Source organism: Lutra lutra, chromosome 5 (assembly GCF_902655055.1).
Source record: "Lutra lutra chromosome 5, mLutLut1.2, whole genome shotgun sequence".
In the NCBI taxonomy this organism is placed as follows: domain Eukaryota; kingdom Metazoa; phylum Chordata; class Mammalia; order Carnivora; family Mustelidae; genus Lutra; species Lutra lutra.
The window spans coordinates 33744600-33769071 of record NC_062282.1 but is presented as its reverse complement, the minus strand read 5'-3'; the positions used below and the strand labels follow the sequence as shown (position 1 = coordinate 33769071).

At 37.5% G+C, this 24472-nt stretch overlaps 2 protein-coding genes across 2 annotated transcripts in view; one reads left to right on the top strand and one right to left on the bottom strand.

Annotated features, from left to right (window-relative positions):
- Positions 1–24472, top strand: part of OXCT1 (3-oxoacid CoA-transferase 1) — a 343538-nt gene that overhangs the window by 177866 nt on the left and 141200 nt on the right. The window lies entirely within an intron of this gene.
- RIMOC1 (RAB7A interacting MON1-CCZ1 complex subunit 1) lies at positions 4–24447 on the bottom strand. The gene is given in 9 exon segments (XM_047730976.1): positions 4–4443; positions 10428–10542; positions 11424–11555; positions 14814–14957; positions 17271–17298; positions 17300–17375; positions 21596–21833; positions 21995–22183; positions 23255–24447. Coding segments are annotated over 9 exon segments (1212 nt in total). The 5' UTR covers positions 23258–24447; the 3' UTR covers positions 4–4156.

Genomic DNA, 24472 nt, shown 5'->3' with positions numbered 1-24472 from the left:
ATAGGGAATATGGTTTTATTAAAAAAATTTTAGATGCTCCAAAAAATTTGGAAATCTCTACTAGAAGTAGGAAAACAAAAAACAGCAAAGAACACCAGCATGAATACATAACAAATACTTTAATTGCAGATACATTAAATGTATTTTAATATAATACTTCCAATAACATACTATCTCATACTGTGTCAAAATAATACAAGGAAGTGACACTAGAGAACTACAGAATCCTGGATTCTGTTGCAGATAAGGTATCCTTATTAGAGCCAGGAACAGAATCCTGAAAGATGGCAAGAGAAAAGTGACACTAATCCAAACTAGCATGTCATCCAGTTGTGGGTTTTTAAAAATGCCATTAAAATAAATCTGAGAATTACCTTTAGACACATTTCCCACATTAATGAACATCACAGAATCCACAGTGTGAGTGTAAAAGTTGGAATGTAATTTTATTGCAGGGTTTTAGCCATAACTCATCTCACTCTACTGTATGCAAAGGTATGAGGGAAAGTCTTGTCGTGATTTACACCTTAATCAACATCACACAATTCACAGTAGCCAGAAACCGTATAAATGCCACAAAGCAGACAGGCCTTTAAGTTTTAAAGCCTACTTAACATCATCACCATCATCATCATCATCATCATCACCATCATAATTTGCATTGGGAAAGAACCACACAAATTTAAGGGATTATGAAAAAATCCTTTAACAGAGTTTAAGTTTTGTAACCATCAGAGAACTCAAAATGTAGAGAAACCCCCAGTGTAATAAACAGTGTAAGAAACACAATAAGGCCTTTAGGTTATCACTCACTCATGAGTAAAGCCTACACTGGAGAAAACACCTTAAATGTAATCAAAGTAAAAAGGTCTTAAGTAATGACCTCATTCCTTAATTCTGCAATCAGAACTGAATCAGAAAAAACCTTTTTGAATGTACTGGATGGCAAGATATTAACCAAAGGGTCAGAATTTGACAACACTAATGGTGAAGTACACAGGTGCCTTCCCAACCACCTTAAATAATACAGTACTACTTTCCAGATTGTAACAAGCCCTTTACCCTGCTTTATTTATAGTGTTAACCACTTAATACACTATAAAATTATTGTTAAATGTGTTAACTTCCTCCATTAGAATATAAACTCCAAAAAATTGGTGTTTTGCAAAGCTGTATCATCAATGCCTAAGATGAAACCTGGCATGTAGTAGGCACATAATAATTAGTGATGAGGAAATTATACTGCTTCCCTTATGCAGACTATCTGTTATCTTGAAGATACTTCATTCTAAATGAAATAGAATTACTTAGGCTTTAACATATAAAAAAATCTGTTGTTCCTTGTTTTGTAATACACCACAGTTAAGAGCATTATAACTGCTATGGTCTACAAATTATTCTCCAATTGTTGGGGATGTAAAAGTACAAAAAGCACCCAGTAGCACCCTCAGAACTATACCAATCAGTGAGGAACCCAAGTGGTTCACAAGGGTCATGAAGGCAAAATGGAAATTTCCATTTCTGAAGAGAAAGTTATGGTTTTCCCAAGTTCCAAATCTATACAATACTTTACTCCCCTGAGGAGTAATTCCTTATTTGCCTTGTCAACCACTGGTATAAAGGGCATGGCAGTTTGGAATCCAATAGCAGCAACCCTTTTGTGCAGTGTTCGGCACTTAAGAACCATGTCTCTTATTAATTAAAAAAAAATACTAAGGGCCTACCATTCATTAAGTACAGTGTATAGATAATTTTTTTTTAAAATACAGAGTTCACCAACTCATAAAGAACTATAAAGCAGTGTTACCTGTTTAATTAACAACTGATTATGATGCTCCAAAAAGAGTCGGGGAGGGTGGTCTGTGGTTCTTAAAATCACACTAAAATGATGTAAATCTTTATACTTAGAAAGCACAAAGGCATTTTTATAGTAAAACTTGTTGAAAAGCAATGTTAAATAAAAATCTTAGTTGCATAAGATTAAGCGAAAAGATGGGGCAGAGATAGGGAGACATTTTCCTTATATCAAGATGCTCTATCAGAATGTTCCTATTATCAAAAAAGAGCCTGGGTTATTAATGTTTGAGGACTGGACTAGAACTGAACTAGGACGTGATTACACAGGATACATTGCAGAGATAAAACAGGGAATGTGGACAGAACTAGATTATGTCATTCCTTATTGCCCTGCACTGTGAAAGATCAAAACCACCAAAAACATGAACCAAAAAAGATTTTAGATAAAGATGAGGGTTAGTTATTTGGACATATGAATTTAAAATTATCTAAGTGAAGACATGTTAATAGGCATTTAGAAAGAAGGCTCAGAGAGCAGAAGCTGGGATTCAAGTTGCAAGTCTAGATATAAGCTTAACATTGTAGGTGTCAGAAGAAGCCATGGCTATGAATGACATCACCTAAGAGTAAGTTTAAAAAAAGAGAGGAGAGAGAGAGAAAGGAAAAGGGTGAGAAGAGGGATAAAGAGAAAAAGGATAGACCTCCAGGGAAAAGTAATACCTAAAAGGTAGGCAGAAAAAAAAAGAAGCCCCAGGGGAAATGAGGAAAGGCAGAGACTGGCTTTCAACAGCGTGCAGGCAATCTCTTTCCTTCTAAAAATGGGGAAAATGAATAGGGCAAAGCCAAGAAATAGAAGTTTAAGTCCTCATAGTCTTAAATTTCTGTAAGATAGGACCAAGAGCCTTATGCTATGGGAGAGGACGGGACAGAGGACCTCATGAGGAAAGTGAGAGGTTTAGATTAGTCACCATGGTAAAAGGAGAGGAGCCACACCAGAAACAAACAGGCTTGTACTGAGGGCTCTCCTAAAGTTGAAGCTGAGATACTTATAGGGATTATACTTTCAACGGCTGCATGTACTTCACATGGGATGCAGCATTCCAGAAAAGGTGGGTGACAGGATTAATTCAACACTGACACTTGCAGAATGGTCAGACTGAAGGACAAGGGGACAGTGGACTTGAAGGGACTGTGAAGAGCACTTCATCTGTATCCCTAGTATCCCATATTAGGCTGAGGCTGGTTAGGGAAGGAAGAAAATCTCAAAGGGGCTGATGGTTTAGGAGAAAGAGGAACAGTCAAGAGAAGGGGCTGTGAAGAAGCTAAAGAGATAGAATAGAAATAAAGGAGAAAGAAAAATCAGTAAAAATGAGAAAGTGAAAAGCTGGAAAGATGTGAATTATCATCAATTACTGAAATTTAAGATTTCAGAAAGAAAAACTCAGGATGGTGATATTCATTCAGGTGTAGCCATGGGAGTTAAGTTCCTGGAATGTGATGAAGTCACTGGTACAGAAGTCAAGGATATCAGCAAATTATTAGATCATCCCAAGATGACAATAGGAGTTGAGGTAGACAATAAGCAAGATAGCAAGTTAGGTTCTCTGGCCTTTATCACTCATCTCTACTACTAAAGACAAAAATATTAAAATTTCAATACACATGAAAAGGGGCACTCTAAATACATACAAGTTAATGATGGACTAACCTGATTTCATCTTCATTACTCATTTGATAAACCATCCATTTTCTTTTAAATAAAATTGGAAAATCACTTGAAAATTTTTACATAATGCCCAATAGCATAAAAATTGTAAATGCCATGAGTAATGGTAAAACAAAAAATGACACATTTCTTTTGTGGCACCTTTCATTATTTATCTATTCTGGAAATGGAGTCTGAATACTAGTCATAATTTTTTATTTTGCCAATTTTTACATCTTTAGAATATATCTAAAGCGATGAGGTGACTTGATTTTAATCTCTGAAGCACAGCAAACTTCAAGACAGATTTTAAAATAATCTGAAGATATTTAAAATGGTCAATTTATGTCACAAAAAAGCTAATAATTAAAAAAACTTATAAAGCTAAACTCTATTCCTACTTATTAGTTATAGAACATCTGCAGTTCAGGCTGAGTTAGAATAACATACATGCCATCTTAAACATTAAAGAATCGTTCTTTCATAGATTTAAAAATATATAATGAAAAATGGTGATGGCATTAAAAATAGGTAACCACGCTGGGTATATTTATGTAGTGTAACATTCTTAAACAGTGTCAAGATGTCTTCTTTTCTGGAACTTTTCCATTTCATGGGTTGTTTTGTTTTCCTCTTTGAAAAGGAATAGATAACTTACTGGTTAGTGTGATGCTGAAAAAAGTTTAAAATTTGTTTTGCATTTGTTGTATTCCATTCTTGCTCTTTCAGGGGTCCTTCACACACAAATACATACTTTTTCAAAATTTTTTCTCCTACTTCTCGGAAATCCAGAGGTTCTTTTTGTGTTGTGTAGCTTGCTCCAGAAACACCAGAATCCACTTCATGATTTTCTGGCTGTTGATCTGCACAATGCTTCAATCCCCAGTAACACATTTCTCCACTGTACATCATAGCCAGCAAATGAATGTCACTAAATATTCCTGGGAAAATCATTTAGGTTGAGAAATTAGAATTTAAACATTTAAAAAGATAACCTGGCTACTTAAACTCTAATCAATTCCTTTTATGTCATTCAGCATTTTTCCTCTTCATTTAACAATTACCCAAGAAAAGCCGAATTATCACTAATACATCTCTTATGTAATTGGCATCTCTCTCTATTTACTTATAAAAGAGGTCCATCACCCGCACCCACCCAGGGTACTGTCAGAGAATTTTTTAAAAATAATTATTTAGACCACTTGTTCTTAACCTTTAGGGATTCTCTTTAGGCCCTCTCTGAGAAGCTAATATAATCAATGGAACCTCTCCTGGAATATATACCCCAAATTCTCCATAAAATTTCAGAGTATTTGGAGACTCCCTGAATCTCATCCATGAACACAACTTCTATTTTGGGATAAATTCTAGGATCAGCAATACAGTTCCAGTCAAGTATTCTACACCTCCTGTATTTCTTCTTTTTTTTTTTTTTTTTAAGATTTTATTTATTTTATTTGACAGGCAGAGATTACAAGTAGGCAGAGAGGCAGGCAGAGAGAGAGGAGGAAGCAGGCTCCCTGCTGAGCAGAGAGCCGGATGTGGGGCTCGATCCCAGGACCCTGGGATCATGACCTGAGTCGAAGGCAGAAGCTTTAACCCACTGAGCTACCCAGGCGCCCCCTCCTGTATTTCTCTAAGAGTCTACAGAAACTTTCATACATAAATATAACCCTAGGAGGCCATATAATTCTAAATTATGAAAGATGTTAAATTATATCCAAGATACTTTATATTCCCAGAAAAAAAGGAATACAATGTAGGGTTGCCATCAAGAATTAAAAGCATTCTTATTATGAAATAAAGTAATTATATAATTAAATATTTATGGCACACTAAGTATATTCATTTGGTAGACATATAGACCTAGAATCAAAAGATTTGGGTATAAATTATTGACTATGATTTTGGAAAACTTTGAGCCTAGGTTTGCAAACCTGAAAAACCCCTTATTTTATGGAGTTGTCTTAAGGAATACATAAATAAAAATATATAAAAGAGTTTTAGAAACCATAAAATGCTATTATGATACATTAACTTCTCGAAGCTGCTAGAATACAAATAAATGATTTACTCTAAAGTATGATTAGAAAAGTTTTACCTCACATGAATGAGTATCATAATCTCAGCTGCTCACCTAATATGGCTCATCAGAAATGACTATGATGGTACCAGAGATATACAAATAGAAGAAATATCCAACATTCAAATCTATCATAGTCTCTATTGTCTTGAATCTACTGCAAGCTTTTTAGTCTCAGAATTTGTCCCTACAGTTATCCCCTTCACTTCACCTCAAATTGAGGTTCTAGTACCACCAAGAGAAAAACAGGTTTAGCAGGAGAGATGACTCGTTAAACCATCAATAAAAGAAATAGTCACTTAAGAGCAGAATCTGAAGCCTATGTTCATGAAAATGATAGGCTACTCTACATTAATTATGCTTTCTATGAATAAAACATTATATACATATTGTAAAAGTGTTATATACTATGTTTAAGTATAAACATTTGTTATTGTAAATGATATACAGATATTAATAAATATAACCATTTCTTTTCACTATTCCTTTAGTTAAGAGATCATAAACCTCAGAGAGGAAGCATTAGATGTTATTCAGAATTATATTTTGTATCAGTTATGGCATTTTGTTGAATGCATGTCATTTTAATTTTTGTGATCCTATACCTTGTCTAGTTATTCCTAAAAAGAATGGTAGAGGGGAATAAAAAGATAGAAACAAAAATAGAGGGAAGGATGAACTTTTAAGCAGGCTAGAGCTTTGGGAGGAGGAACAGAAGTATGTCTCACAAAGTGAAGCCGCTTGGGAAGGGTGAGAGGAGTGTTTGCCTAGGGGACATATGGGATCCAATTTGCACCCAAGTCTAAGCCTCATTCTTTTTATTAACAAGGAGTGACTGCTGAACAGGGGACACAGGTACACCGTGAAAAAAATGTTACTAGAGAGAATGAATGGCTATATGCTAAAGAGTGGTTCCCAAACTTGAGCCTACATTAGGATTACCTGGACACGCTAACATGTTGATTGCTGTACCCCCACCTCTAGAGCTTCAGATTCAAGTATAGGGTTGAGCCTTAGAATGTGCATTTTTCACAAAGTCGGAGCACTTATGGTGATGCTGATCCAGAGACTATGCTAAGCTACTGCTGATAAGTATCAACAGAAGAGATGAACAATGTAAATCAGGTACTTTCTCCCTTTCAACTTCCCCAAGGATTCCACTACTCTCCAGCTATTGAGTTTCTGTTCCTATGAACTTTCCTTGATATTTTTTTTAAGATTTTATTTGTTTATTTGACAGAGAGAGATCAGAAGTAGGCAGAGAGGCAGGCAGAGAGAGAGGAGGAAGCAGGCTCCCCGCTGAGCAGAGAGCCCGATGCAGAACTTGATCCCAGGACCCTGAGATCATGACCTGAGCCAAAGGCAAGGCCTAACCCACTCAATATTTTTTCTCTTAATACTCTGCATGGTTTTCAATAAAACATTCCACTTTGCACTATGCAAGTCAGTGCACTTGGTAAAACACATGTGATAATGGGAGATGCAGGTAGGGAAGAGGAGAATAACCCATGAAGTGAGAATGGGGGCAGACAGACTTCTATAGGAAGGGGAAAAAAAAAAAAAGGTGGCCAGATTGATATCCACTAGGAAGAGTGATGTCTAAAATCTGGCGCATCATATTATGGGAGCTTCCTTTTTTAAAAAAGATGTTATTTATTTATTTGACAGGCAGAGATCACAAGTAGGCAGAGAGGCCAGCAGAGAGAGCAAGGTGGAAGCAGGCTCCCTGCAGAGCAGAGAGCCCGGGACACTGGGATCATGACCTGAGCTGAAGGCAGAGGCTTTAACCCACTGAGCCACCCAGGCCGATTATGGGAGCTTCTTAAAAACAAATTTTCACACTCCATATATTGAACTGACCCTGCAGGGGGTACACAGAAATCTTAATTTTTAACAAGCTACCCAGGCAATTAGTAATGGTAGTTCAGAGCTGCTTCTTTCGGGGATCTAAAATCCCAAGTTCTGGGGTAAGCTACGCAAAAATGCTGCTGAGAAGGCACCAGGGAGGTCCTCGATGGTATGAAAAAGGTCATAAACCAAGGGTGTGCAAAGCTCAGGAGTACTTTGATTTAATCCCTTGACTCCAGGGTTATTCTGACAAGGCTATTTCTACAAGGGCCCACAGAAGAATAAGGCTCAGAAATGACATAAAGAGGATTACTGAAGACTTTATTTGGTAATTTTTAAAAGCTGAAAATTTAATGGCATATAAGTAATGTTCAGAGGACAAAATAATTATCTCATCTTGGAAAAAGAAATAACAATCATACTAAGTATTCAGTGCTTTGAGTTTTACCTAAAGTTGGGTAAATTATCATTAAGATCCGGCCACAAAAATATTTTGGTAATTCATATAAACTTTTTAAATTAATATTAAGGATTATTCAGAATTATGCTTCCCCCTCTCTACTGGCGTTTCAGGAGTAATTCAGCCTGTGAAAGACAGGCTTGCTAGCTTCTAACCTACGTCTTGAAAAAGAAGTAGGGAAAAGCAAACTGCTTTAGATGACAGCAAGAAGCTAACACCAGAAGAGGACCTAGCCCTATGGCAAAAGTGCTAGGGAACAGATATGTGTTCCTTCTTCCTGGAAAGACTCTTGATTCTTCTGTTGAAGAAGCAGTGGAAGCTAGGGGCTAGTGCAATCAAATTATGAGTTAAGAGAAGACACCAGTGGGAAGCCTGGGTGGCTCAGTTGGTTGGACAGCCTTCGGCTCAGGTCATGATCCCGGAGTCCCGGGATCGAGTCCTGCATCGGGCTCCCAGCTCCACGGGGAGTCTGCTTCTCCCTCTGACCTTCTCCTCGCTCATTCTCTCTCTCAATAAATAAATAAAAATCTTAAAAAAAAAAAAAAAAAAAAAGAAAAGAAAAAGAGAGAGAGAGAGAGAGAGAAGACACCAGTACCAAAAATATCCTAGAGAAAATTCCAGGCGATAAAAGTATCCTACCCTATGACTAGAAATGGGAGAATAAGGGAAATTGGTGATCTTCTTACTTTCTTTCATTTTAAGTAGGCTTTGGTGCCAATCCTGCTGTTTCTCTTCTATCAATCCATGTGGGTGGGTAAGATTTTAGAAAGGCCATTGCCAATGCAGCTAATCATTGTACTAGTTATCTGAAAGAAATACTTCCTACAAATATGTCAAAATACCCCATGTTTGTCAAAATAGCATGCCCACTGGAATGGCACTTGGTATTCACGATTTTTAGGACAAACTACTTGCCTGAATTAACTGAAAGTAATAACTTTCAGTAGCCAGTTGTGTGTTAATGATACTTAAATCATGTTTTTTCTAAACAATGTTTTCAATGGAAAAGCCTATAGAAGCTAACAAAGAAAAATATTTAAAAATATACTTATAAAATTAAACTATAGAATTTTCCCTAAGTTTTCTTCTTCTTCCCCATATTTGATATTTCCCCATCATGATTTCAGATGGAAGAATAAGACAATTTATGCATATAGTGGAGTGTTATTCACCAGGTATGTGACCTTTAGCAGATCATCTGGCTTATTAGGACCTCAGTTCCTCCATTTATAAAAAGATGATAAAAATAAGTGGTTCTTCCCTCTCGCACCTCAGTCTAAAACCCAAGTGATGAATGAGAGCATCACTTGGGTTTGCAAGGCTTTCATGTTATCTTATTTAATCTTCACAATACTTCGAATTTGTTTAAGAATACATAGCAAGTAAAAGAGCTGGAATATAAACCGTAACATTTTTAAGTGCATAGATATTTATGACAGGAACTAACAGTTGCCACCCTATACTCATTCCTCCTTTCTTTCTCAGTTAAGAGATAATTTTATTTGGGATGGCAGTATATCAGGTAAAGGGCTATCCAGTACATCCCAGGTTCCCTTGTACGTGTATGAAGTCATGTGATTAAATTCTTGCCAGTGATATGCAGGTGGACGTTTAAGTGTCAGAAACTTCTAAGAAGGTTGTTCTTTTAGTCTTCGCTGAAAGAAACATCCTTTTGCCATTCTATAGACTGAAACGTAGGTGAGGTGAAAGGAGCTCTAGCGTGGCACCTGAGTGGCTCAGACAGTTAAGCGTCTGCCTTCAGCTCCGGTCATGATCCCAGGGTCCTGGGATTGAGTCCTGTGTCCGGCTCCTTGCTCACCGGGGAGCCTGCTTCTCCCTTTCTGTCTCCTGACTGTTGTTCTCACTCTTTATCTCAAATAAATAAAATCTTTAAAAATAAAGAAAGAAAAAGAAAGGAGCCCCAAGAGCATCCTGAGACACTGAGAATGCAGTATCCTCAACAGGAAGTCTTGCTGCACAACTATGGGAAGCGTTTACATGGTGGTCTATATAAAGTGCCTCCCTCTGAGGCCATAAGCTGTAGTTCTGAAGATGATGGAGGAAAAAGGTAGGAACCTGATGATGCCATAACCAGCTCCAGACCATTTTTATGTGACAGGGCAACATGATATATAATTCTCCCAGAATTGCTAGAAAGGGATTAGCAGTAGTTTTCTGTATTATAGGAGAAGATATTTAAATTTTTTAAAGGCCCTTTTATTATTTTTTGGTATATAATGTAACCTGAAATTCATTTAAATCAGAGTTAAGTCTAATAAATTTCTTAAAATTTTTTTTTAAAGATTTTATTTATTTATTTGACAGAGAGAGATCACAAGTAGACAGAGAGGCAGGCAGAGAGAGAGAGAGAGAGGGAAGCAGGCTCCCTGCTGAGCAGAGAGCCCGATTCGGGACTCGATCCCAGGACCCTGAGATCATGACCTGAGCCGAAGGCAGCGGCTTAACCCACTGAGCCACCCAGGCGCCCCAAATTTCTTAAAATTTTTTAAAACTTCAAAAAGAGAGCACATTACCTTCACTCAGTAATTTAGCTGTGTCTAAGTCTTGGAAAGAAACTCCTTCATTTAACTGGACAGGACACCGATAATTTAACATCTGTAGCAAGTAACTGATTCCATCAATAAGGTACTAAATGAAAGTCAAAGTCAAAGAATTACAAGTATTACATGCAGAACTGTAGAAACTTCAAATGCTAATTTCCACCCATTCTTTACTCAAGAGAAATTTGGCTAAGATGTAGACCTATCTTATGGTTATTATATTACAATGGTAGAAGGACCCACCACCCCAAACACTTTTATAAAAATGTAACCTTCCAAATGCTCCAATTAGCAAAAAACCATGGAGAAAAAAAAAAAATTAAGCAAGAACACATGATTCAGTAATATTCTTGCCAAAATGTAATCAGAGGAAAAAAAGGATAAAGATAATAAAGATGAGTTCAATAATTTATTAAAATATGTATGCACTTATAATTTAGAAAGATTATGATCAAACTCTTATATCAAGTGTGACCTCTCACTTCCAGGCCCACATAAACCATGTGTACAATTAACTCAAGTTAGACTTCCTAGTGATACTTAACACTAAGATTTACTGTTCAGTCAGAAAAGCCAAGATGAATCAGAGGGCTACAGTATTCTAGCAGCAGGGTCACGGTGGTTCTTTATGAGTGATCTGCTGACAGAGAGGTTCACAACCAAGTTTGTTTCCTTCAGGCCAAAAATATGCTTAGAAATTAATACAGACTGTCTAGCTTGTATTTTAAAAAATAAAAATTCAAAACTTAAAAAAAGCACATAGAATTTTCCAGTTTGCAAGGCTTTCACATTATCTTATCTCATCTTCACAATAACTCCAATTTGTTTAAGAATACATAGCTAGTAAGTGAAAGAGCTGGACTATAAACCCAGACTACTGACTCCACCACTTTTCTTAATACATCAAGGATAGCTTTTTGAAACGTATAAATGTTAATGATCAAAAATGTATAAGAAATGCCCTTTTACCTTTTTAAGCAAATTGGATTTTCTTGTGAGCCACTCCCTCCTTTTGGTCAGAGAATGACAATACATATAGAGTAGGGCGCCCCGTCTCCAAGAGAGACATTCCAGGAGTTCATCCCCAAGCAAATCGCAGGGCTGAAACAACAAAGACATAGCTAAAAAAAGAAACCTTGCATCTGTAAAAATCAAAATTAATTTCAAAATATTGAGCAATTCAGAAAACTTTCATTTCACAAAATTGGCCCTTTACTTAGCTACTTACACATGAATGCCTTACTTTGAATCAGAAGTATAGAAATCTATTGCTACATGAAAATTAAAATGACTATTCCTACTTAAATTTTTTTACAAAATAGTAGTAGCTAATTAGTAGCTAATTCTAATATATCTAAAATAAAAGTTTTTCATAATCTAATTAAAAAGATAACTTTTCATTCAATAAGTGGTGTGGGGAAACTGGATAGCTACATGCAAAAGAATGAAAATGGGCTACTTTCTTACACCATAAGCAAAAATAAACTCAAAATGGATCACAAATCTCAATGTAAGACCTGAAACCATAAAACTCCTAGAAGAAAACACAGGCAGTAATTTCTTTGATATTGGCCTTAGCAAACTTTTCTAGGTATGACTCCAGGGGCAAGGGAAACAAAAGCAAAATAAACATAAAAGAAATACGAAAGAAAGAAAGAAAGAAAGAAAGAAAGAAAGAAAGACACCAAAATAAAAAGCTTCTGCATAGCAAAGGAAACCATCAGCAAAATTAAAATGTAACCTACTGAATGGGAGAAGATTATGTACAAATGATATATCCAGTAAGGTGTTAATATCCAAAACATTAGAGAATGTATACAACTGGGGGGCCTGGCTGGCTGAGTGGGTTAAAGCCTCTGCCTTAGGCTCAGGTCATGATCCCAGGGTCCTGGGATTGAGCCCCGGATCGGGCTCTCTGTTCAGCAGGGAGCCTGCTTCCTCCTCTCTCTCTGCCTGCTTCTCTGCCTACTTGTGATCTGTGTCTGTCAAATAAATAAATACAATCTTAAAGAAAAAAAAGAACATATACAACTTAACACACACACAAAAAAACAAATCATCTGACCAAAGAGTGAACAGAGGACCTGAACAGATATTTTTCAAGAGAAGACATACAGAGATGGCCAAAGGGCACATGAAGATGCTCAACATCACTAACCATCAGGGATATGCAAATCAAAACAACAAGATATCACCTTGTACCTATCAGAATGGCTAGAATCAAAAAGACAAGAAATAACAAGTGGGGGCGCCTGGGTGGCTCAGTGGGTTAAAGCCTCTGCCTTCAGCTCAGGTCATGATCCCAGGGTCCTGGGATCCAGCCCTGCACCGGGCTCTCTGCTCGAGAGGGAGCCTGCCTCCTCCTCTCTCTCTGCCTACTTGTGATTTCTGTCAAATAAATAAATAAAATCTTAAAAAAAAAAAAAAAAAAAAAAGAAAGAAATAACAAGTGTTGGTAAGGATGTGGAGAAAAAGGAACCATCATACACTGTAGGTGGGTAAATAAATCAGTGCAGCCACTGTAGAAAACATATGGAGGTTCCTCAAAAAATTAAAAACAGAACTACCATCTGATCCACTGATGGATCCACTAGTATGTAATTCCACTAGTGCGTATTTACCCAAAACAAAGACTAACTTGAAAAAAAATACACACACTCCTATGTTTATTGCAGCATGATTTATAATAGCCAAGATATGGAAGCAACCCAAATGTCCATCTATAGATAAATGGGTAAAGATGTGGTGTATATATACAAAGGATTATTCTTTAACCATAAAAAAGAATGAGATCTTGCCATTTTTGACAACATGGGCAGACTCAGTATCATGCTAAGGAAGTAAGACAGAGAAAGACAAATACCACATGATTTCACTAACATGTGAAATCTAAAAAAACAAAACAAATGAAAAAACAAACAAAAAGCAAAATCAGACTCATAAATACAGAGAACAAAATGATGGTTGCCAGAGGGATGGGCAAAATGGTTGAAGGTGAGTACAGGCTTCCAGTTATAGAATGAGTTAAGTCACAGGGGAAAAAGGTACAATGGTACTGAAATAGCCTTGTAAGATGTAGCTACACTTATGAGCACAGCATAACATACAGAGCTGTTGAATCACTATCTTGTACACTTGAAACTAATGTGACATTGTATGTCAACAATATCTCAAAAAAATAATTTTAAAAAAGGGTAACTTTTCAGAAATATGTTACCTGAAACAAGATCACACTTATCTGTACAACTGCTAGAATAAAATAATGAAGATATATAAAAAAACAGTTTTAATAAATCGAACTTTTAGTGACGCCTGGGTGGCTCAGTGCATTAAGCATCTGCCTCCAGCTCAGGTCATGATCCCAGTGTCCTGGGATGGAGTTCCACATCCTGCTTAACCAGGAGCCTGCTTGTCCCTCTTCCTCCGCCCCTCCTCTCTCCACTCTTGCTCCCTCACATGTGCACACACTCTTTCTCTCCCTCTCAAATAAATAAAATCTTAAATAAATAAATAAGTAAGGCTATTTCCTGAGTTAAGATTTCTAAAATGAGGCCGTTGTGATTTCATTCTTTATCCCTATTAAAAAAAAATAAATCAACCAAACTTTTACTATGATATATCATTTAAAATTTGGGATTATGTGTTTCCACAGTTAGCATCCCCTGATAAACACATAGAGAAAAAAAAAAATATCCTAGGTAAAGAGAGCCAGCAGGCAGTTAAAGAATTATTTGCTTAAAAGAGTAGCTGGGTCTAGAGATAAAAATCTTGGAATCATCTAAACAGGACACCGAAAAGCATGTGAACAAGTTATGAAGCAAAGACAGAACAGAGAGGGTCAGAGATGAGGAAGATACCCTTGGCAAGGGCCTATCCTTCCAGGATGGGAGAGAGGGGAGATGCCTGGGAAAGAATAAGAGCAAGGCCCTGAGACATGAAGAGGAGCCTGCAGGACCCCAAATGGATGGGGTAATCAATGGGAAGGAAAGGAGCAAATGTTCAGGGGGATGAGAACTGTAAAAAGGACATAAGAGATGTGGTAATTAGATCACTAGGGACTTTAGGGAAAACAGTACCTGCAAAAGTAAAGGGAACAGAAACAGCAAATATCTGTGTTTAGAAAATGATCAGGCACCATCAATTCCAACACAATTCCATCATGCAAATATTCTGAAACATATATGTGATACTTTAGTTATGATGTTGGTCTGAAGTGTTAAACTCTCATATATCCCTCCTTTAATCTTAATTTAAAATAGAGACAAACACACATTCCGGAGGAAAAATTACAGACTCTGAAGAGCAATACAGCAAGAATCAGCACCATTTCACTATAATTTACAGGACTGCAAAACTTACTTTTGGATGCATATTATTTTCTTTAACTAAAATTTCTGGTTCTGAAAGAAAACTGATCAGCTCTTTTACTTTCTGTGAAGAATCTTCAGGAAAATCTTCATCTACTAGTTTGTTCTCCTCAAAATATGTCATGTCCAAAATTGCCTGAAATAAAAGGGAAAAAAAAGAATATTCATAAAAACATGAGTAATTCTTACAGTTTAACCTTACATATACAGATGCTTTATTAGACAGTTAAATCTTCAGCACAATATTTATATTTGAAAAGTAGGAAAAATGTCTAAAAAATATTATCTGTATATGTAAAGAATCTGTAAATATATAGAAAAATATAATCAGATGCACTTTATAGGAAACTTCATAGGTATTTTACTAAAATACTGAATTAATGATCTTGCTTCTCTCAAAAAAATAAATAAATAGAATGGAGACTTTGGATAAGCTAATCATATATGATATAATTATGAAAAATAAAATTATTATGCTCTTTGCAATTTACACATAATACTTCTTGAACATTTTCTCAATGCTTGCTATATCAATTTAAGGTCAATAGCTCTAGTTTACATATTTAATCTTCAAAGGATTTGTTTCCTCAAGTGCGGAACCAGCATTTGGGTGATATGTATCCTGCCACCCAATAAAGGTAGCATTATCACTAACATTATGCAATTTAAACACCAAATCCCTAGCATTCCTAAATACAGGGGTGCTCTCTCTGTTTAAGTACCTTAAAACTAACCAACCCTTTCTCTTTTTTTTTTTTAATTTTTTTTAAAGTTTGTTTTATTTATTTATTTATTTGACAGACAGATCACAAGTAGGCAGAGAGGCAGGCAGAGAGAGAGAGAGGAGGAAGCAGGCTCCCCACTGAGCAGAGAGCCCAGTGCGGGACTCAATCCCAGGACCCTGGGATCATGACCTGAGCTGAAGGCAGAGGCTTTAACCCACTGAGCCACCCAGGTGCCCCCCTTTCTCTTTTTTTAATTTATTGGACAAAGACTAAGGAAACTGAGTTCTACCACTAATCACCTAACTAACCCAGGTCAAGACTACTTTCTTTTGTTGGTAAATGAAGAAATTGCTTTTCAAAGCTCCTTGCTTTGAGGATAAAATGAATTAACATCTGTAAAGCACACAGAACACGAACTAGCACACAGGATTACTTAATTGCTAAGTGTTGTTCTTTGGAAGGCTTAAGCCACAAAGGGCAAGATCATTATCTTATGGATAATTACCTGTTGATTCAGAACCAAAATTAGGGTCCAAGGAAGCCTAGAGAATTTAAATCTATATCTCTAGGCCTTTCATCTTATCTTTAGGAGTAAATTAAAACATTTAGGGTCACTTGGCTGGCTCAGTCAGTAGAGCATGTGACCCTTCATCTCAGGGTCATGAGTTTAAAGCCCCATGTTGGGCATGGAGCCTACTAAAAAAAATATTAATAATAAATAAATAAAATGTTTAGAACTCTCCCACGTGAAAGACATGAAACAAGCACGGAGTCTTCCAAGGGAAAGAAAGCCAGGCAAAGCTCTGTCAAATAACAGCGGGCCTTTGGGTTTGTGAGTACAGTTTTTATAGGCTCATTGAACCATGATATCTGAAGGCAGAACCCAGCTTCCTAACAGAAAGCAGAGTGCCAGGCACCTAAGTGCTACACGTGTGTACTTTGGAAGCTTATCTAAATTTAGTTCCTATAACCACTTCATCTTTATTATATCTTCGCAATCATGTAAGAGCATGGGAAACACTCTGTCAACTATAAAGTGCTACAGGAATGTTAGTTACATAATGGAATTATGTTTCTTAATGTCAACTTGCTTCAGCAGTGTTTGAAAAAAAACAAGAAAATAGGTCTTGTCCACAAAGTCACTGGAATTTTAAAGTAAAAATGGGGGTGGGGCACAGAAAAATCTTATAGACCTACATGACACTTGCAGAAGAGTTATGTTGAAAATCCTAAGAAAAGATAAATTCAGGGGGAAAAAATAATCAGGGACTTGACAGAGATCTTCATTCTTTCCTAATAACCTTCACGAACTTGGAAATTGCATGTATTGAATTGGTTTAATTATATACAAAGAGAAGCAATTCTGTGATCTCCAAGATTTTTTTCCCTAATACATTAGATAATAACTCTTACTTTTTTGTATATGCCTCAAAATTTCAAGTCCATATGTTTATATATACAGGTCTTTTTGACAAAAATTAAACACTTTGTTTTATTTTAAAGTTATTATTTAGAAGTAATCTCTACACCCAACATGGTGCTCTAACTTACAACCTCCAGATGAAAAGCTGCGTGGTCTACGAACTGAGTCAGCCAGGTACCCCCCAAGTCAAACACTTTAAGTAGAGAATAAACTGGTTTTGCCACATCTAAACTTCGGAGTCAGTCATCTCATATAGGCAATCTTCTCCATAATATGTCAGAAATCACATCTGTTTCAGTACCTGTGTGTAAAGTTCTAGAGATTTGATGGTTTGAACATTCTTTGTCTTCTCCACACAGAAGTTTCAATTTTTCTAGAGCTGCAGAGGCCCGAATTAGAAAGTGATCTGTAAAAGATAAAAACGTGAAGATTAGTTCATATAGTTTCAAATGTTAAAGAGAAAAAAGTGTACCTGAAATGATACTATGTTATAGCACTGAAGCAGCATGGTATTAATAATATCTTTGTAAAACATGAAGTACTGGGGCGCCTGGGTGGCTTAGTCCTCAAGCACCTGTCTTTAGCTCTGGTCATGATCCCAGGGTTCTGGGACTGAGCCCCAAATTGGGCTCCCTCCTCGGCGGGAAGCCTGCTTCTCCCTCTTCCACTCCCCCTGCTTGTGTTCCCTCTCTCACTGTCTCTCTGTCAAATAAATGGAAAAAATCTTTAAAAACCCCAAAAAACATGAAATGTCATAATGCCTAATCCTTCTTAACAAATTTATCATGGTAATTTATTCTGGAGAGCTAGAATGGACTTCTAGATTCAGTTGTCATTTCTTAAATGCAATTTGTATTTTCATTTTCATGATGCTGCTTTTATGATGTTCACACAATGTTTAAGTAATAAATTTAACTTTTATTGGAATAGTACAAGCAATATACATAAATCTACACAAAGGGCTTCCACTGAATTTGTAATTTCATAAATGAATTTTCTAAAACATGATTAAATCAAATGCCTCACAAAATGTAAGCTGAGCAATTATAACTTTATCCCGTGTCTGTGTATTTATATATGTAATAGCTGTTACAATTAATTAAAATTATATAATCTATCTGCATATTTTATTCCTTTAAAAACCTAGAAATGGAAAAAATTACCTAATTCTTTCAAAGAAGGAAGTGAGTATTCTAATATGTCCTCTAAAAACAATTCACCCTCTCTCCCCTCTACATTGTCCACTTTCTCCCTTTTCTTTAATGTCATATTCCCTTTGCTTTTATGGTTTCACTTTTTCTTATGGATTTTTCCTCCCTAACCTACAAAGTGTCCATACCAAGGTGCTAGGTATCTACCCTCTGTACCATCTCATGTCAAATTTAGACATGGCCACCATTAAGATACTGAAGTCTTTGAGTTTGCCCCTCTGTGCTTCCTTTCTGAAATATGAACCCTTTCCAACACTAGCCAATGGACAGAAAATGTAATACATTTGTAAATACAAATAGCTAAGCTGTCACTGTTGAAGTAAAGGCATTACCAGCTTTAGTGGTATCTGCTGGTAATCATACGATGACCTCAAGTTTTCCTAGGTGAGGCCTAATCTGTATCTAAATCAGATTCTGATTGCTTTTACTTTTTTTTTTTTTAAGATTTTATTTATCTATTTGAGAGAAAGAGTGCATGAGAGAGAGAGGGAGAGAGAGAGAGAGAGAGACAACAGGGGCAGAAGGAGAGGGAGCAGCAGACTCCCTGCCAAACAGGAGCCCGTAGTGGGACTCACCCTGGGATCATGACCCGAGCCCGAGGCAGACGCTAAACCAAGCCACCCAGTTGCCCCTCTGATTGCTTTTAAAGTCCACTATTCACATGAACTTAAAGATACTTTGTTAGCACTGCCCTCCCTCCACAGCCCAGAAGTAGCATCTATACAACCCTGAAAAAAAAAAAAAGACTACTGTGAAGTGAAATTATATGGAACATGGCACTCCTTATTGTGCTTCTTTAGAAACTGAGTTGGTATTTTCTTTTTAAATTGCAAGATTATTTTAAATGTAAAGACTTGCATTGAATTCAGTAAACCATTGCTGAAGGAGTAGCTCACATAAACTCATAAGTACAGTGGAGGGGGGATAATGGCTCACATTTTAGCAAACTTTTATAAAATGCAATACTTTCACCAGAACCATTCAGTCAAAGAAACACTTGGCAAGGGACAGACAAGTGATTATTACATAATCCTGAAAAAAAGTCCATCTCATGGCATACCTCCATATAGTAAACACAGCATGTTTGTACAATGAGAAATAAAAAACAAAAATTGATTCAGTAATAAAAAGAGTATTCTTAGGTGGAATATGTAGCCACATTCCATCTAATCTGATCTGAAGCAGAAAATAGGAACTATCAATCCCTATAACTTAATAAAAATACATAGTTGTTACATTAGCGGGCACATTTTGAGTGAATATTATTTTTTTTTTTTTAAAGATTTTATTTATTTATTTGACAGAGAGAGATCACAAGTAGACGGAGAGGCAGGCAGAGAGAGAGAGGGAAGCAGGCTTCTTGCTGAGCAGAGAGCCCGATGTGGGACTCGATCCCAGGACCCTGAGATCATGACCTGAGCTGAAGGCAGCAGCTTAACCCACTGAGCCACCCAGGCGCCCAGAGTGAATATTATTTTTGTTGTGTGGAAAAGAATTTCAAGTTCAAGGGCAGCTGAGTGGCTCAGTCCGTTAAGCATCTGCCTTCCATGCAGGTCATGATCCCAGGGTCCTGGAGTCAAGCTCACTGGGCTCCCTGCTCAGTGGGGAGTCTGCTTCTCTTTCTTCCTCTGCCTCTCCCCCTCTGTTCATGCTCTGTCTCTTGATTTCTCTCTCTCTTGAATAAATAAAATCTTAAAAACAAAGAACGCCAAGTTCAGTTCAAACATGAAACCACGTTTTATTTAAACTTCGTAAAATAAAAATATCTTGCTATTAATACTGATTAATGGCTCATAACATGGATCACTATCATTTTAATTTTAGTAAATTTTCACAACTTTAAAGTGTCCCAACAAGGAGCACCTGACTGGTCGGTAGAGCATGCAACTCTTGATCCTGTGGTTATAGGTCCGAGCCCCATGTTGTATGTAGAGATTCCTTAAAAATAAAATCTTTTGGTGCCTGGGTGGCTCAGTGGGTTAAAGCCTCTGCCTTCAGCTCAGGTCATGATTCTAGGGTCCTAGGATCGAGCCCTGCATGAGGCTCAATGCTTAGCAGGGAGCCTGCTTCCCTCTCTTTCTGCCTGCCTCTCTGCCTACTTGTGATCTCTGTCTGTCAAATAAATAAAATCTTAAAAAAAATAAAATAAAATCTTTAAAAATAAAATCTCCCAACAAAAATATAAAGCACTTTACTTTTACTTCCACTGCTCATTCTAGTCTGGATTAAAGAACTCTTCCACGGGAAAATGAAAATGGCTTTCGGGTTCAGTGATAAATGAATAAAAACACTCTTTGATCTCTTCAGACTGGTTTAAATGGAGCGGGGGTGGGGTGGAGATCACTGTACAGTTTATTTAGAGGTAATCTGGATTCACTTTCTGGTAATAGCCACTACAATCCAAAAACTATTCAGATGAACCCTGGGATACGCTTACCATGTACCAAAAAAGAAATGAGCTTCAGGGTGATCTGTCCGTTTTTAAGAACATACTCCTAAGAAAAGATAATTCAGCAAATAATCTTCACCTGAGCCATTTCGTTTTGGGCCCTACTCAATAAATTCACCAACAATCATCATCTGGCAAAATGTTTCACTACTATTTTCCTGTGAGTCCGATGACAATGAGTCAGTCCACAAAAATTTAAAAACCTACCTGCATAATGACTCAAAACTCAAAAAGAAAATAATGTAGAACCTATAGGAAGCTGAAATGTAATAAAAGAGAATTGGACGTAAAACTAAAAGTCGAGAAAAATAAATGTATAAATAATAATAATAAGTACAGTCCAGGTAATTCTCTAAGCCAGTCTGTCCGAAGAAAACCATTTAGACGCTTCCAAACAAGTGTTCTAATGCTAACAGAGCCTTATGAGATTGAGATGAAGTATATGAAAGAACCATCTAAACTATACCAATGTAAAGCTCTTCCGTAGAATACTATTTACAGTTGGATTCAGAATCCAAAACAGAAGAAATGTATAACGCAGCAATGAAAAAGTGGAACTGTTAGGCGGGTCTAGCTACCTTCACTGCATCCAAAACAACCATTGCTGATTTGTGTACTACCAGGCACCTTCAAACACTCATTTAAACTTCTATACTTTTATCCAGATCTTAACCTTTTCCCAGTCGCTAGCAAGATAAAGACGAGCAGCACGGATTTGAGATGTAAGCGGTTGTCATGGGTTATGAAAAGATGCAGTTTCGACGCAAATGCCCTAGCATAACGGAACGTGAGTTCCTGGAGGTGGACAACCGACCCTGCAGTGAGGGTCAGAAGCCCAACACCCTGGGGAGCTCTGGTCTGGGAACTATACTGACCACAGGCCGAAGCCTCCAGCCTCTACCGCCATAGAGTGCGAGCTTTGAACTATGGCCGGCCCGCCCGCCCCCCTCTCCTCGGCTCCCTCACCATCTTCGCCGGCGGCTTCGCTAAGCTGCTGTATGTGGGCCTGAGCCAGGTCCCCGAGCTCTTCCACTCGCCTCACCACACTGGAACCAGCGGCCGCCATGGCCACAACGGGCGGGCGCGCCCCAACCACGTGACTGCGCCAGCCCGCGGTCACCTGATTTCCCGGCGCAGGCGGGGCGTGAGGGCGGAGCTCGCCCGGCTGGTGGGAAGGAACCCCCGCTCCGTAAGAGGGCTTGCACTGGCCGGTAAATGTGGTTATCGTTTATTTTCTCCCTTTCTGACTCGACCTCCCTCCCATAATCCGGAGCAAGAGGTATCTTAACGGCGAGCATGACGTCAGAGTACGCCTCTCTCCCGCCCCCTCCTCTAAACCAATCGGGGAGCTGTCCACGCCCTCACGTTGGCCCAATGGGAAGCCAGCTTTCTCCGCGGGCGCTGGGAGGAAAGGGTGGATGCGACTGGCTGGAGGTGGTTGGCTGGCGGATCTTGCTGTTGGGTCTCTGGCCCGAGGCAGCTGTGGTCTGTAGGGCAGACGGGAAGCTCTAGAAGTTGGGCTGTCCTCATTTGGCCTTGTAGTGAGGGCGTTGCCTAAAATAAAATGATTATAACCTCCTGGTCAGAAATGGAAAGCCTGACAGCCCCCTTGCGGCACATAAAAGTCTTTAAGGGGTTATTGTGTGTCTCGGTGGAGAGCTCCAAACACTAGTGGGCGTTCCTAGTCTGCTTGTTGAGTGTCCCTTTTCCAAATCCTAATTTTAGCACCTGGGTTTGTTTTATTTCTGAACTGCGTTGGCTGGCTCGTATTAATGTACTTTAACCGTCTCGCGTCCAGTAGTACCAAAATTTTGCATTTACAAAAAGTTCCATTGCCACACATCTCAACCCTCAATGTGCTCATTATGTGTGAAGTTCATCCTCTCAAGAATGAATTTTAAAGCACTTAGTCTAGGAGTCTAATTTCTACTTTTCATTTTCTATATTCTTGCCTCTTGCCAAACAAATCTTAACTCGTGTTTAGTTTTTCATTTGGACAAAGTACATCTTGAAAAATTTCTATTCTATCTTTTTATGAAAGATAGTTTTTCTTTAATAGGCAATACTAAAAATAGGGAATGTGATAGTGTTGTGATTTATAAGTGATTAATCACAGTGGCTTCTTAGCTGATCTTTATAACAGTTTCTTTCTCCTTCAGTTCACTCTAAACATAGGGGATGGACAGGAATCATAAGTATTCAGATGTTTATTAGTTTAAGATTCTGTGTTATCTTGTCAGTATATTACTCTCTTGTAATGCATGTAAAGGCCAGGAAGGTTGCATTTTATGATCAGTATGGCTAAAGAATCAAAACTCTAATAAACATTTGGCACCTCGGTGTTTATTTTAAATAAATTTACAATTCCAGTAATTCATTCAACAACCATGGACTTTTAGTAGAAAGCATAGTTGACACTGGGAATTATTGCTCAACCGATAACTCAAGTATGTGCTTGTTTTCAGAGAGTTGAAAGGGATGTGAGAGCATATAGTACAGCCCTTCATCTCCAGATGAAGAAATGGGACAGAATTTGACTGTGAACTGCTCCAAACCCTACAGTACACAAGTTTGTGATTTGTGCAAGACCATACCAAAGTAAGCATCTGAAGAAGAGTGTCTCATCATAGATATAAACAGGTAACAGCCAGCCCCACCATGAAAGGCACTGAAGAAAATACTTGAAGCCAAAAAAACCCCTGCCCTAAAAAAGAAAATATGAGTAATTTTCTCCAACTTTATAAGTTATTTTTACTTTTAAAAAAACCTGTAAAAATATGCTAGATTTAAAAAACTTCTCAAAGAAATTAATAACTCATTATGAATCTACCAAATTATCTTCCAAAATAAATGATTGATCTATTTGTACCATTATCCTCATCGCTAATATATAATTGGATAAAATCCAATTAGTTAAGAGGAAATTAATTAAATTTAATAAAATTTTGGACCAGGAAGATTTTTTGTCTCTTGCAGTGTCTCTCTAGTTCCCTCTACTGACAATGTTTAACATCGTATCAGGTTACCAAAAAATACTTAAACGGCTCATTCACATTCATTTTTCTCATAGAAGAGGCAAAAAAGGATAAATTTAGAGCTCATAGTCAATAAATCTATAACCAAAACAGTAACAGCATATGCAATGACTCTAAGTTTGGAAATTGCTTGGCAGTTTGGAGGAATGGAAGGAAGCCAAATGGTCCTAGTGTGAGGGGGAAAGTGGAACAAGATGAGCTTTAAGACTATCTCTTAAGGTGGATGCCCCACTCATAACCATGGAAATAAACTTCAAACCCTGGAGTGAGCTTCTGTTGGCCATATCTATGTTAATTGACCCCATCTTCTGGCCATGGCCAATTCATTTATTCAATTAGTTGCTCATTAATTCAGTGTTTAATGAGCACCTACTCGATACCAGGCACAGGTGTATGGTAATAAACAAGACAGAAGGGCCTTTGTGGAGATAGATTGAATGGTAGATAATAGATGGATCCAGAGGTAAAAATCGGAAACAGAAACCAAGTCAATCAGATTCTTTCTCCAGGTAATTTGAAACACTAAAGAGAGAAGCACAGAGACAGGACTAATCATACTAATGTCAGTGCTCCAGGGAGAAATCCATCTGCTGCTACAGAGGTTCCTAGGGGAGGACTTGGGTTTCTTTGGCTCCCTAAATCTTGGTTACTCAACTTTTTCTTGATAATTTCCCATATCTTTATCCTGAAACTAGAGTCAGTTTCTGTTGCCCACAATAAAAAAAAAAAAAAATACAGAATGGGTATATGTTAGTAGGGGCATATCAGGCAAGGCTTCTGATGCCATGTTAAAGATTGTGGACTTTAA